Raw genomic sequence first — 14113 nt, 5'->3', positions numbered from 1 at the left:
ACTATGTGTGTTTCTACCTCTGCTTTGCAATTAATGTGGAAAGTGGAAAATCGTGTTTTTTAACTACGCTTTCATTTTGCAGACTACGTTAACCACACACCGCTGCTTTTACACACACCCAGCAGCCTGTGTGACCGGGGGAAAGGTTCCTGGGGCATTTCAATTCATACTTCCTGTTTCCTGTGTCGGTACCAAAAGTTATGATGAAAGAGACCTTAGCAACAACGCATGGTTCTTAAGGGAAATTAGGCATGACAAGTTTGCATTGCAAATGTTTTTGTTTTAGACTCAAGGAGTCTTTGAAATGCGCCATCGTCTGCAGGATATTCCAACGGTAACTGGTATGAACCAAGTGACTATTGTGGTGCACATAGAAACAGCAGGATTTCATCTGGTCTACTGTACATATTTGTCCCATTAACATTCAGTGCCGTCTGCTATAACTCAAACTCTGAAGAGGTCTGGGCGCAGAACTGAAATGGATCACCGTATATGATACTGACGTTTATCCAAACTGAAGGAAGTGCATATACAAACAGCCACATAGAAGTGTGCACGTAAAAATGTTTTCGTTTTTTTGGTGTTGGTTTAAGAACAATGGGCCTCGTGCAAGAACATTTTCGTATTCTTTTCCTGAATTTATCGTACTTTTTTTGATACTTTACTTTTTTCTCAACGAAAAGGGCTTGTGTTTACATGACTGGGGAGACAGGATCGCGACCACACGTAAACGATGTTCCGACAGAAGAATAAATTCTAAATTAGACTAAAGTTCTCTCAAATCAGCCGTCTTAAGAGATTTCACGAGTTTAAGAACAAATCTGTATGCAGGAGTGGTTTCTGCATGAGGCTCCTCTGTCCGGAATAAACTGATCCGCAGAGACAACTGGAAAGGACCCACCCCCAGAGGTGATCTTCTGTACGGCGATAGGCCTGCGCTTGATCGCAGGAGACGCTGTCTGCGCATGGAACAAGTTAACGGCACACTGTAAACACTGCGGCCCTGCCGTCAGCACACAGAGCCCCCCCTGCTGCCAGCGCTGAACGGGGGTGAGACTGTACCCCTCTCCTCTGCTCTCTGCTCTGAACGGGGCTGATGAGATCGTACTCTGCTCTGAATGGGGATGATGAGATCGTACTCTCAGCTCTGAATGAGGATGAGACCGCACTCTCAGCTCTGAACGGGGCTGATGAGACCGTACTCTCAGCTCTGAACGGGGCTGATGAGAGCGCACTCTCTGCTCTGAACGGGGCTGATGAGACCGCACTCTCTGCTCTGAACGGGGCTGATGAGATCGCACAGGACCCGTGCTCTCCAGCCTCTGACATCACCGTGACCTCACGCAGTGAGAATGGAAGGCTGTCCCGTACAGTTTTCAGGAGAGACGGAGCGGGACAAATGTAGACTGTAACCAACACCGCCGAAGCACTAAACATAGCGTCCTGCGTTTAACCCAGACGATCAGACTGGAAGAGCAGTCGCGGGAGAGAGCCGTCAGACACACGGCCAGAGAAACCTGAGCACGCAGCGCGTTTGTTTCAGAGTAACCCTGGGACACGCCGGCTGGTTTTTAACATATATTTCAGTGAAAATGCTGCTGAAAAAGAACAGCTCAAGCTTGGTTGTAGATAAAGGGTCTGAGGTGCAGAGGGGCTTGTTTAATTAGACGTAGCGTTTTTATCGTGGTGTTTCCGTGTGCTGGAAGCCACGGAAACATTCCCAGCTGTGCTGTCGATCGGCGAGTTAAACTCCCGGGACACAGGAAAGAATCCGGCGCGATCGCAGGACAGTTTGTGCTATCTGCGCGCAGAAAGAACAGTTTAACCCAGCCTTAAGGGCACGCCGTCAAACCATGTCTCTTTCTGTGCTCTCCCTCTTTCAGTTGTGTCCTTCTTCTGTTACACACTGTTTTTCTCTTACACTCAATCGGTTTATTCTACATAAGACAGGGACTCGGTGATTTATCCTTACTGTGTCTCCAATGTACCTTTAAGAGAGGGAGAGGGAGAGAGAGAGAGAGAGCAGAGAAAGGAGGGAAAGGGGGAGAGAGCAGGGAATGAAAAAGCAGGAGGGAGAAAGAGAGAAGGAGCCAGATAGTCAAGAGAGGGAAAGAAAGGGGGAAGGAGAGAGGGAGAGCAGGAGAGAGTGGAGTGAAAGAAAGGGAAGTTGAGAGAGAAGAATCTTCAGCGTTACTCCAGAGAGGCCGAACTGGAGATAAACAAGGGCAGTGCGCCAAACGTTTCCTGATCCTTCCCCCTAGTCTTCAGCGCTAAAGCAGAGAGACACACAATAATGCTTTCCTCACTGGCTCTAATGCAAACCATTTGCAGCGCGAACTCTCAGCTTACCGCGTACGCGAGAACTTCGCAAGAGCTGCGTGGAACCGCGCTGTTCTGCCGCCCCAAGCCGTACCGTGTTCCTTTCCGTTCCGCCCGATTCTCTGCAGAGTCCGAATTCAAATGCGCGTCGTTCTCTGGCGCGGCTAACGGACACGCTCTCCCGCCAGCTGTGCGCTCTCGTTCGGTCACCCTACCCAGCAGCCTCTCCTCCTCGCCCCTCGTGATAAACACGGCCCGTTTTCGGAGCGCGGAGCGAAAAACTACGCTGGAGGGTCGGGCCTCCGGGGAAATCCCTGCTCCTGACTCACCCCTGCGGGCCCACAGTGAGTCAACCCTTCCAACAGAACAAGACAAAAATATTTAGCATTTTTTGGTTGCGGGTATTGTTTGCTTCATTGTCATTGGTCATTCAATTGGCATTAGTTTTAGGGGGTTTTCCCAAACCTGGCTTCTCTTAAACAGATTGTCCTGAACGTTTACTCAAGTATCTGCGATATTGGACATTTGATGCTTTTCAACAGAATACACATAGCCCCTGCATCAGAATCATGGTGCAAAGGTGAATATGAGAAGTGTCCGTAACCAAATGTCCAACTCCCCTCCGCTCCTGACCATGTCAGGGCTGCAGTGGTGAAACGTCCAGGCCTGGGGCAATAAGGTTTCCCAACAGTTCATACACCACCCCCCTGCCCCCTTCCAAGGACAGGGACAAAATACCGGGTGTACGCATTTGTGTGTGTGTGTGTGCCGGATATAGTTATTTAGCTGATGCTTTTATCCGAAGCGGCTTACAGTTCATTCGACTAAGCAGCTGTGCGGATCTTATCCCGGCTTGAACCACCGACTTTCCAGATCCCAGCCATGTACCTTAGCCACGAGGCCACAGGCTGCCCATAGAACTGAGAGAGGGTGTTTCTTGCAATGGAACAGTCCTACATTTGCAACCGGGGATTCACATTAGCCGAATGTGTGTGGATGGGGTTACTAAGCAACCCCAAGAGTTGAGCCAGCCTGCCACAATTTGGCTTTTCAGCCAGCTGTTAAGCCACGGCATATATATTTTTCTAACTCTGGGATTTTCAGATTCTGTGTTTTCCCAGTTTTTACGGCGCAGATATACAGACAGGCTAAAGCTCCCGGAAGTTCTGGGAGTCTCCCAGATTTAAGCCTCGGCTGTCTTCCTCCCACAAATCATGCAAAGCCTCCTGAAAACGGGTTCGCTCCCATGGAACACCTGTTTTATTTAAATATCCGAAAAGATTTACTGTTCCGGGCACTTTGCTGTAATGGAACACTTTATTGTATTCAAATCAACAGACATATTTTGGGCCAACATCACAACACTACACTTAATTCCCACGCTCCGCCACCAACAGAACATCGCCCTTTAACCCTTTAAGGTGTGAGGTCACAAACAGCGGAATAGAATGTTTAGAACTGAACATTCTAATGCCGATGATGTAACAATCACCAGAAGTGGTGATTGGAAGTAGTGGAACTATAGAACACTGGGAAAAGAAAACATTAAAAAATAAATATATATATCCTACTCTCCAAAAGGTATATCTTTGTTTCCTGAAATCAATTTCATCAGACTTGATATACTACATGGATATGACTAATTGTGTTTCTAATCGTAATGAGGCAGTGGCTGCTGTCGGTTCAGAAGCAAGTCACATACAGTAAGCCACAGTACTTGTAGAAAAGGTCTACGGCAGTGTAGGCAACGGCTTACTTGCTCACTGTAGATCATGCAAGTTGTGTACAAGTTGTATACCCCTAAAGCGGCCTGTAGCGTAGTGGTTAAGGTACATGATTGAGACACGCAGGGTCGGTGGTTCTAATCCCGGTGTAGCCACAATAAGATCCGCAGAGCCGTTGGGCCCTTGAGCAAGACCCTTGGTTAAGGGTTAAGGGGGGAGGTTACTGGGTCACTGTTCTGACTTCTGGGACATCCCATCGTTCCATGAGTCACAACCCTACTTGATCACACAAAACATTACCCTGAAGATACAGCCTCACCCCCACTCGATTCAACCCCCCCTGTCCCTGTCCCACAAGCCCACACTCATTTCCTACCCATAGCCCCTGACTCCCCCCCCCCCAACACACACTGAGCTGGGGAGGCCTTACCAAAGCTCATCTCCGGCTGGAGATTGGCTGGAGGTCTCATTTCAGAAAGAAACAGGCTTGGGACTCAAACAGCCCGGGGCTGTGTTTTTAAAGTACTTTGGCACAGATCTGAAATCTAAAAAGTCTTGAGGTTGAACTATGAGCTTCTCGCAGTGCTCCTTCACAAATGCCGCACAGCTAAAATGGTGAAATAAATATGCCTCTGATAAAAATAAAAATAAAATTTTTTTAAAAACAGCGTCTGATCTCGGCTGTAATTTTGGGTTTTGGACAGAGCTCATGCGGCTTATTTGGACTGAAAAGAAAAAGATCAATATGGGGTTTATCAAAGTAAAGGGCCTTTGATTACTGCGCACACCGCCTGCGCTTATGTGAGGATCAGGGGAAATAAGATTTGGTTTAATTCATCATTTTAACAGCTGTTTATTTTAGGAGGCCGCGGGGACCGTCCGCGACCGAGCGGTTGCCGGGATACGCGCTCCCGCCGGAAATTAGTGGGATTAACGCTGCGGGCTGGTCATCGCGCACCGAGGCGGACGATGTCAGAGGGTCATGTGATCGGAGCTGTGCGGAAAAACAGGAAGTGCTTCCTTTTCACGTGCGGGTCCTGAATGACAGGGAGACGCACAGGCTGGGGCGTGTCAGGGGCGTGTCATAGCTTGGATCAGGGGCGTGGGGACCCGCAAGGTCGGTGGTTCGATCCCCGGTGTAGCAAGGCCCTTGACTCCACATTTCTCCAGGGGAGGATTGTCTCCTGCTTAGTCTAATCAACTGTACGTCGCTCTGGATACATGGCTCAGGCAGTAAGAGCAGTCGTCTGGCAGTCGGAGGGTTGCCGGTTCGATCCCCCGCCCGGGCTGTGTCGAAGTGTCCCCTGACGAGCTGGTCGGGGCCTTGCATGGCAGCCAATCGCCGTCGGTGTGTGAGTGTGTGTATGAATGGGTGAATGGAGAAGCATCAATTGTACAGCGCTTTGGATAAAGGCGCTATATAAATGCCTGCCATTTACCATTCATAGCTCGGGTCGCCCACAGCAGACAGTACTCAAAGTTGGGAGCACAATCATGCTCTTACTATTGGACCCTTTCGCAGACCCTGGGTGTACTCTCAGAAACAAAGGTATGAAAAGAGCCTGAAAAGATACAAACGCTTGTTGCTGGGGCAGTACCCATCAGTCATATAACTGTACCCCTAGCCAGCAATATACAATTATTATACAACTGTACAACTTTTCTTTTGCTTGGCAAAGGTACTCATTTGAACCCAAAGAGAGCTTTACTGTACTTTCAGGGTACATTTGGGAAATTTGATGCTAGAAGAAGAAAAATGTGCCTCCATTGTCGCTTCACTTCTGGGAGAGGAACAGCGGTCAGTCCCTGAATGGAAAGGCTGTAGTGCTGCCAGTTGAGCGGCTGTACCCACATCCGGCCACTAGAGGGCGCTGTGCATCTACTGGCAGCACTGTCGCCAGAATTGTGGGGTTGAAAAAGAACCAACTGGCATTCTGGCTTCCTTTTTTTTTGTTGCCTTTTTTCCCCCCTAAAGTTGTGCGAACTGAATCAAAAACACACAGTTTGAGTTAAAATTGCAAGACTTTGACTCATTCCCAAGTAGAACAGGCCAGATTCATATTTTCCTGAGTGATTAGTTTCATTTTTTTTTAAATGCCAGTTGGCAGTTTGGTTTTTTTTAATTTTATTTTGGGCTTGGTTCTTTCCCCAGAACAAATGAGATATCATGGCAATGGCACCCGACAGGAGACACACACACACACACACACACACACACATATTAAAAATAGTCATTTTATGTCATAGTTCCTTACTGACATTTGGGGTGGCTACCTGTCTGCTGTTGCTGAAAAAATAAGGAAGAATGTAATTCACAAATCTGACACTGCCTCCTACTGGCTTTGGTTGGAATTTCAGCAACTGGAGCTGCCTGCTGGAGCTACTGGCTGCGTATAATGCCTCTCCCGAATTCACTCTCTCCCTCCATCTGTCTCCATGTCTGTCTTGATTCTTCCCCTACGAGTGGAAGCAATGTTGCAGAACTATTGGACTGCTCTTTCTCTGTCCCTGAAATGCGCATAAACCCTAAATAAACCTTATTTCAGGCCCAAATCCCGCTTATGGCCTCAGTTATTTCAGAAATGGTACCTCTGGCAGGCAGCTTGAAAAGCACTTTCTAAGTGAGTCATCTGCAAAAACAGGATCGGCCCTTGTGACAGGCAGAGGATGGGCCGGCCGGCTGTCCCCTGACACCACTTTCAAAAAGCTCTTTATGTGCAGGAGAGGAAAGGCTTTTAACCCTTTGAAGAATAGGTTTTTTTTTTTTTAATGTTTTTTTTTTTTTTTGTAAAGTCAGTGTTCTAGAACCCCATTACTTTCAATTGCCGGAAGAGATTGTTACATCATCAGCATTAGAATGTGCAGTAAGAACATTCTCATCAGATAATTGTGACCTCACACCTTACAGGGCTAAACAGAACTAAGAGAAGGTTCCTGATTGGACAGATAGGTGAGGGCTTTCTTTCTACTTAGAATAAATGGTCAGCATATTACTGAGGGAATCTGAGCCCATAGAACAACCCCAAGAAAAGCGCTGTGCAAATTATCATATGACCCCACCCCCCAAGTCGTCAGACACTTTTATCAAGCAAGGACAATAAACAGCGATGGATTGATCGACCTGCCAGTTTGTCATTAAAAAACAAGATAAGGCCAGTGATTAACTACAGAAGTGAAAACTTGGCAGAGGACTCCTCGAGACTCAGGAAAAGGAACCGCCCCAAACTCCAGAACAGAAGATCTCACCCGACACACTTCAGGCCCTATTCCTGGAGCCCCTCCTAATTCAGCGACCCCGTTTACACACAGGTTAGTGAGGCAAAGGATCAAAGACTAGCTAATGCAGCGTAGCAGGCTTGGTACTGTTGTAGTTGTCTTGGTATGGTAGCTCCAGACCTGGCCTATCTACCAGGTGTACTGGACATATGTCCATGGCCTAACGACCAATCGTATACAAACTGTAGCTTATCTGACGTGTTCGGCTGTTTGTTGTATGACCTTGATGTGCACAATTTTGTACGTCGCATTGCATAAATGTAATGTGTAATGTGGGGCGGCCTGTAGCGTAGTGGTTAAGGTAAAGGACTGGGATACGCAAGGTCGGTGGTTCTATTCCCGGTGTAGCCACAATAAGATCCGCACAGCCGTTGGGCCCTTGAGCAAGGCCCTTAACCCTGCATTGCCCCAGGAGAGGATTGTCTCCTGCTTAGTCTAATCAAGTGTACGACCTCCACGTCATGGCAGGGTCACAGCGGGGTCACAGCCAAGTCCTTTCCTCTCTCATTATTCCGTGGCTGATTTCATCACTCGATTAGTAACGCAAATAAGGCAACAAAACAGGGCCGTAGCTACCAGCAGGAAACATTACTTCCTGATGTCATCATCATGAGAAAAACTACAATCATCAGGACACAGCACAACATAGACCGGACCAGCTCAAAACTACACAACACAACATAAAACAGACCAGCACAGAACTAGACAACACAAGACAAAACAGACCAGCACAGAACGAGACAACACAAGACAAAACAGACCAGCACAGAACGAGACAACACAAGACAAAACAGACCAGCACAGAATGAGACAACACAAGACAAAACAGACCAGCACAGAACTAGACAACACAGTATAGAACAGACCAGCACAAAACTATACAACACAACGTAGAACAGACCAGCACAAAACTACACACCACAAGCACAGTGCCCAATCCTAAACGTAATGTGGATGTGTAAACCATGGCGTATAGTCTTAAGGCTTAGTTGAACAGCATGATCACATAGCCACAGTCAGCCAACACAACTGAAATACTTTTATTAATCATTTTATTTATGCCCTTGGAGGTTATTTGGACCTCTTCTGCAATCCAAAATTACCTCTCCCCCCCCCACCCCCCTTAAGATTGCATTATTTATGCCTTTGGAGGTAACGTGCGCCTCTCCCAGCTGAAAGGAAGGTTCCAGGGATGAGAGCATACCTTAGTGCTGAGAAGGAGAGATCTATCACACAGCCGGCCTGCGCCCTGCCACGTTCCTGTCTGGGGGAGCCATGCTACGCTAGCGTCCTGATGTCATCTCTGTCTGTCTGAGCCGAGCTACGCTAGCGCCCTGATGTCATCTCTGTCTGTCTGAGCCGAGCTACGCTAGCGCCCTGATGTCATCTCTGTCTGAGCCATGCTACGCTAGCAACCTGATGTCATCTCTGTCTGAGCCATGCTACGCTAGCGCCCTGACATCATCTCTGTCTGGGGGAGCTATGCTACGCTAGCATCCTGACATCATCTCTATCTGGGGGAGCTATGCTACGCTAGCGTCCTGACATCATCTCTGTCTGGGGGAGCCATGCTACGCTAGCGTCCTGAAATCATCTCTGTCTGTATGAGCCGTGCTACGCTAGCGCCCTGACGTCATCTCTGTCTGGAGGAGACATGCTACCCTAGTGCCCTGACGTCATCTCCATCTGGGGGAGCCATGCTACGCTAGCGCCCTCTCTGGCTGAGCCGTGCTACGCTAGAGCCCTGACGTAATCTCTGTCTGGGGGAGCTATGCTACGCTAGCGCCCTGGCGTCATCTCTGTCTGAGCCGAGCTACGCTAGTGCCCTGACATCATCTCTGTCTGAAGGAGACATGCTACCCTAGTGTCCTGACGTCATCTCTGTCTGTCTGAGCCGAGCTACGCTAGCGCCCTGACGTCATCTCCATCTGGGGGAGCCATGCTATGCTAGTGCCCTCTCTGTCTGAGCTGTGCTACGCTAGCGCCCTCTCTGTCTGAGCTGTGCTACGCTAGCGCCCTCTCTGTCTGAGCTGTGCTACGCTAGCGCCCTCTCTGTCTGAGCTGTGCTACGCTAGCGCCCTCTCTGTCTGAGCTGTGCTACGCTAGCGCCCTCTCTGTCTGAGCTGTGCTACGCTAGCGCCCTCTCTGTCTGAGCCGTGCTACGCTAGTGCCCTGACGTCATCTCCGTTTGGAGCGCGACAGGAATCGCATCGTTAGGACGCACCTCAGCGGAAACGTTTGGGAACGTGCGATCGGTACAAATTACAGGAATTAATAAATGTCACTGGGGCGATGAAGTGGGACAGCCAAAAGTGTGTTTATGGGGCTCGTCTGAAGACACAGTGAGACCTTGAAAAGCTGTTAAGTGCGGAGCTCGCCAAATTTAACATTTCTCCTTCTCTCGCTCTCTCTCTCCTGCCTCCCACTCTCTCTCCCCCTCTTTCTCTCTCTGTTGCTCTCCCACACTTTTAAACTTCCCCCCTCTCTCCCCCTCTTCTCCCCTCTCTTCCTCGCTCCCTGTCTCTCCGAAGGCTTTCGATTTAGATCATACTTGGCTTCCCACCATTATGGAGTTTTACTGGAGCCCATTTGGCTCGCAGCTGCACCCGCTCTCGGGAGCAGAGAGCATTCTGGGACATTCTATGCACACAGTGAAAAATAAAAGACTCAGGATGCAGACCCAAACACGTCAGACAGTCTCTCTGAAACCTTTAATACGTTTCCTCCTTGAAGAAGAACTCTCCCCCACTTTCTCACACTTAACCCTTTAAGGTGTGAGGTCACAAATATGTTCTTAACTGAACGTTCTAAGGCGGATGATGTAACAATCACTTCTAGTCATTTAAAGCAACAGAGTTCTAGAATACTGGCTTTCTAGAACAACATTCCAAAAAAGGCTGCTTTTCAAAGTGATAAAAAGGAAGGTGACTGAGGGGGACATGGCAGTGTCTGTAAACACTTCTCATTCAAAATGTCCACTTGTTAGAAGAGCAAAATGTTCTTTTCTGTACCTGGGTTAAAGCTTATTGACACTGCAAAATCACTATGAAAATATAAAACACCATTACTAATCGATTTTAACACCCTTACGCACCGATTTTAACACCCTTACGCACCGATTTTAACACCCTTATGCACCGATTTTCACACAATTCAGAGCGCTGTACCCTCCAGCCCCAGGGCAGTGACCAGCTGAAAAACCCAGCTCAGCCCTCTGGCCTCTGGGCTCAGCGTTTTAGGGTCAGAGTACCCTCCAGGCACTGTGGAACAGGCAGAAATACTACAGCCCCAAAAAAGTCTAATTCAGTTTCCTCAAGACCCAGCTCACAACACCACTCACATTCCCAAGGGAATACACTGCATGTAGGCTTGGAAGGCCAGAGTACAGTACGCATTATCCAGATATTTTTGGACACACAGCACAGAATCAGAAAACAGAGGCTTGACTTGTGAGACAGACATATTTCAGAAGACAAAACTTGACAGTGAAAGTTTGTTTTCGTTTATTACTAAAATAATCTCTCCCTGTCTGTAGTCAAGGCATCCGAGGACATTCGGAAGATGACTGGCAGCTGTCGTTTCTGTTCAAACGTCAATCGGATTAGAGCGTGAAACCGATCCCGAGCTTTCACTGAAAACTCTCCAGGCGTTTGAAAACAAACCCGCAGACAGGACAGGTGCCAAGCACACACCAGATGAACAGCGTAGAGGAATCGGCTTTTTAAAGTCACTTTCCAAACGCTTTCCAAACGTCTACACCTGTACAATGCACCCTTCTCAACAGTACTGCGTGTTCCTGACTCTTAGCAGAAAACAGATTTCAAATCAAATCAAGTTATTTTGTCTCGCACTTTGGACAGGGAACTGTCACTAAGACGCTTTCAAGAGAGCAGAACCAGGCTGAACCAACAAAAAGCAAGCGAAAGAATAAGCCAATGTCAACAAGTAGTTTAAGCTTATATCTAGATTTAAAATCTTATTTCTATTACTTCTGTGCTAAATGAAACAAAAATATTGACACAGTTTGACTCATTTCAAGATTTGCCAAGGCAGTAAGAAAATTGCACTTTGTCAAGCAAACTAAGACTAAACAAGGCTAAAACACTTATTAAGAGTTGATAATTTTTTTGCAGTGCACATGCCAAGCATGAAGCCTCAACCTCCACCCACAAAGACACACAGGGCGACGTGAAGCCTCAATCTCTACCCACAAAGACACACAGGGCGACGTGAAGCCTCGATCTCTACCCACAAAGACACACAGGGAGACGTGAAGCCTCGATCTCTACCCATAAACACACACAGGAAGACGTGAAGCCTCGATCTCTACCCATAAACACACACAGGGAGACGTGAAGCCTCCATCCCTTCCCATAAACACACACAGGGAGACGTGAAGCAGGACTTATACTCCCCATCGCCCATGTGTCTCCACGGCAACTCGCCCTGCCCAGGCCTTCCCCTGTGAGATCTGGATATCCTCCCACCCCCCTCCTCCCCCCGACAGCAGTGTAGCGTCGCTCCCTACCTCCCACCCAGAGCTCTGATCAAACAGATCTGCCGCAGAGCTCCCATAGAAGGAAGCGAAACCCAAATCAAAACGCCTCACTGGTCAGGACAGCCTACAGCGCAATCCTCCTGTCACCGGGGTTGGGTGAGCAGCCTGAGCCCATAGCTCCAGCTCGTTCCTCAGTATCCTCTATGTTCTCTAGGGGAAGCAGATCGCAGGTCCAAACAAAACCAAAAGTTAATAGGTCTGGATTTTGGACATCATTCCTCCAAATTTCCTTCACCATTATAGGTTCTTTTCTGTTGCTTTGGAAACACAAATTTGGGCATTTCTATTTATAAAATCTTACTCAACAAATTTATTCCTGAAGGAAAAAAGCAATCCATTACATTTATTTGCAGGGCAGCCTGTAGCGTAGTGGCTACGGTACATGACAGGGTCCCGGAAGTCTGGTGGCTGAAGCCCGGGTGGAGCCATGATAAGATCCGCACAGCTGTGGGCCCTTGAGCAAAGGCCCTTAACCCCACATTTCTCCATCAGCAGAGGTGGAGAGGGAGAGAACATTGTTTTAGCCAATGAAATCAGGGTTATGATTAGGTGGTCGGTTGCCAGAGCCAGGTTGGGAATGTAACTGGGACACCAGGGAAGCCCCTGCTCTTAAAGTGAGTTTGAATCACAAGATGTGGCAACACTGAGCCCGTTCTTCTGAGAGAGGTGTTTCTCTCGCTGCTGTCACTCAGGACGAGGCCAGTTTGTTCCGTCTGGCCGACAAAAGGAAAGCTCTTTCTCCCGAGCGCCAGGGTACTAAAGATAGGGTCAGGACCGCTCGAATTCAATTCGATGGCGCACAAAATTCAATTCATTACGGCTCAGTTTAGTAAGGCGTGCGTTACAGAGCCGGGAACGCGTTATCGGAGGGGCTAAGGCTAATGCATTTTCACACGGTCACCTGCTGAGATTACGCCACATTGCAGATGAAGCGGGCTACAGACATCACATAAAGAGCAACAGACCTGGGTCAGATGCGTAATTGTTTCGGATTCAAAATACTTCTCCACACTTCACCGAGCTTGGCCGGTGCAAAAAAGGCCCTGCCTTCTGGTCATCTCGGTCGGCTGAACTGCACCAGGAACGATCGACCGAGCACAGTGAGGTATTTGAATGTGAAACGATGACGTGATTTGACCCAGATCTCCGTGTGCCACACGCCAGATGCAGCAGGCTAGTATACACCACCAAAAAAAAAAACCCAGCAGAATGTTGCACTGAGCCACACCCGATAAAATAAAATAACCATAAGATTTAGGTTAGACAGCGATGTCGGGACAGAGCGGTGGTTTAGTCACGGGCCGCCCTCGCTCTGCTGCGGGCAGGGATGACACAGGGGAACGGACAGAGAGGGAGACGGACAGAGAGGGAGACGGACAGAGCGTGTCAGAATCAGGAAGTTGGGTAACGGCGCGCGGCTGACTCACGGTCTGCGGCGGCGATGACCTCAGGGGCCGGCGCGGGCGGCTCCGCCTTCGGCTCCGTGTGATTGGGCGTGGCGGCGGCGTCGGGTGCGGCGGTGGGCGGGGCCACGCCGTTGTTGCCGAGGAGGGTCTCCAGACGGCGGGACGGCGCCTCGACCGGGCTGGGCGGCTCCGCCCTCCTCTGGGGCGCGTCGGCGGTCCGGGAGACAGAGGCGGGCGGGTCGGCGGTGCGGGAGAGAGAGGCGGGCGGGTCGGCCCGGCGGGGCGGGGCCGGGGGCTCCTGGGACCGGGCCGCGGCCAGCTCCGCCCGTCTCAGGGAGGGGTCGGCGTTGCGCCCGTGGCTCAGGATGTCCGGCCTCTTCAGGCCGAAGCGGGAGATGCCCGCGCCGGCGCTGGTGTCCACGTGTTTGGAGGAGATGTCGATGGAGATCTCCGACCGCCGGGGAACGGGCTCCGTGATCCGGCCCCCGCCCAGCTCCGCGCGCCGCAGGCCCAGGGCCTCTCCCGCCACCCGGCCCGCCGCGTCTGAGTTCCGGGCTCCCAGGTCCTGGAAGCGAGAGGAGGGCGAGAACGTGCTCCGCAGGCTGGTCGTCCGCCGGGTGTGCAGGGCGGGGTGCGCGTCCACCTCCTCCACCTCGAACGACCGCTTCAGAGCTGCGGGAGACACACCAGACAATACGTTACATTATGTTATATTACACTACACTACATTACATCATGTTACACTACACTACATTACATTCAATTATGTTACAGTACACTACATTATGTTATAGTAAACTACATTACATTATGTTACAGTACACTACATT

The 14113-nt window shown here is 49.5% G+C and overlaps 1 protein-coding gene across 4 annotated transcripts in view; it reads right to left on the bottom strand.

Moving 5' to 3' along the window:
- The window catches only part of LOC133114479 (septin-9-like), an 87840-nt gene that overhangs the window by 35344 nt on the left and 38383 nt on the right, over positions 1–14113 (bottom strand). For 3 of the 4 annotated variants that reach the window (XM_061223928.1, XM_061223931.1, XM_061223930.1), the window contains one exon: positions 13305–13955. In XM_061223928.1, the coding sequence (XP_061079912.1) occupies positions 13305–13955 (651 nt within the window). Of the gene's footprint in view, positions 1–2349; positions 2545–13304; positions 13956–14113 lie in introns of those variants that run through there. The other variant, XM_061223932.1, reaches the window with a different exon arrangement.

Source organism: Conger conger, chromosome 16 (genome assembly GCF_963514075.1).
Source record: "Conger conger chromosome 16, fConCon1.1, whole genome shotgun sequence".
In the NCBI taxonomy this organism is placed as follows: Eukaryota; Metazoa; Chordata; class Actinopteri; order Anguilliformes; family Congridae; genus Conger; species Conger conger.
The sequence above is the reverse complement of the archived record's forward strand: the minus strand, read 5'-3'. Positions and strand labels throughout refer to the sequence as shown.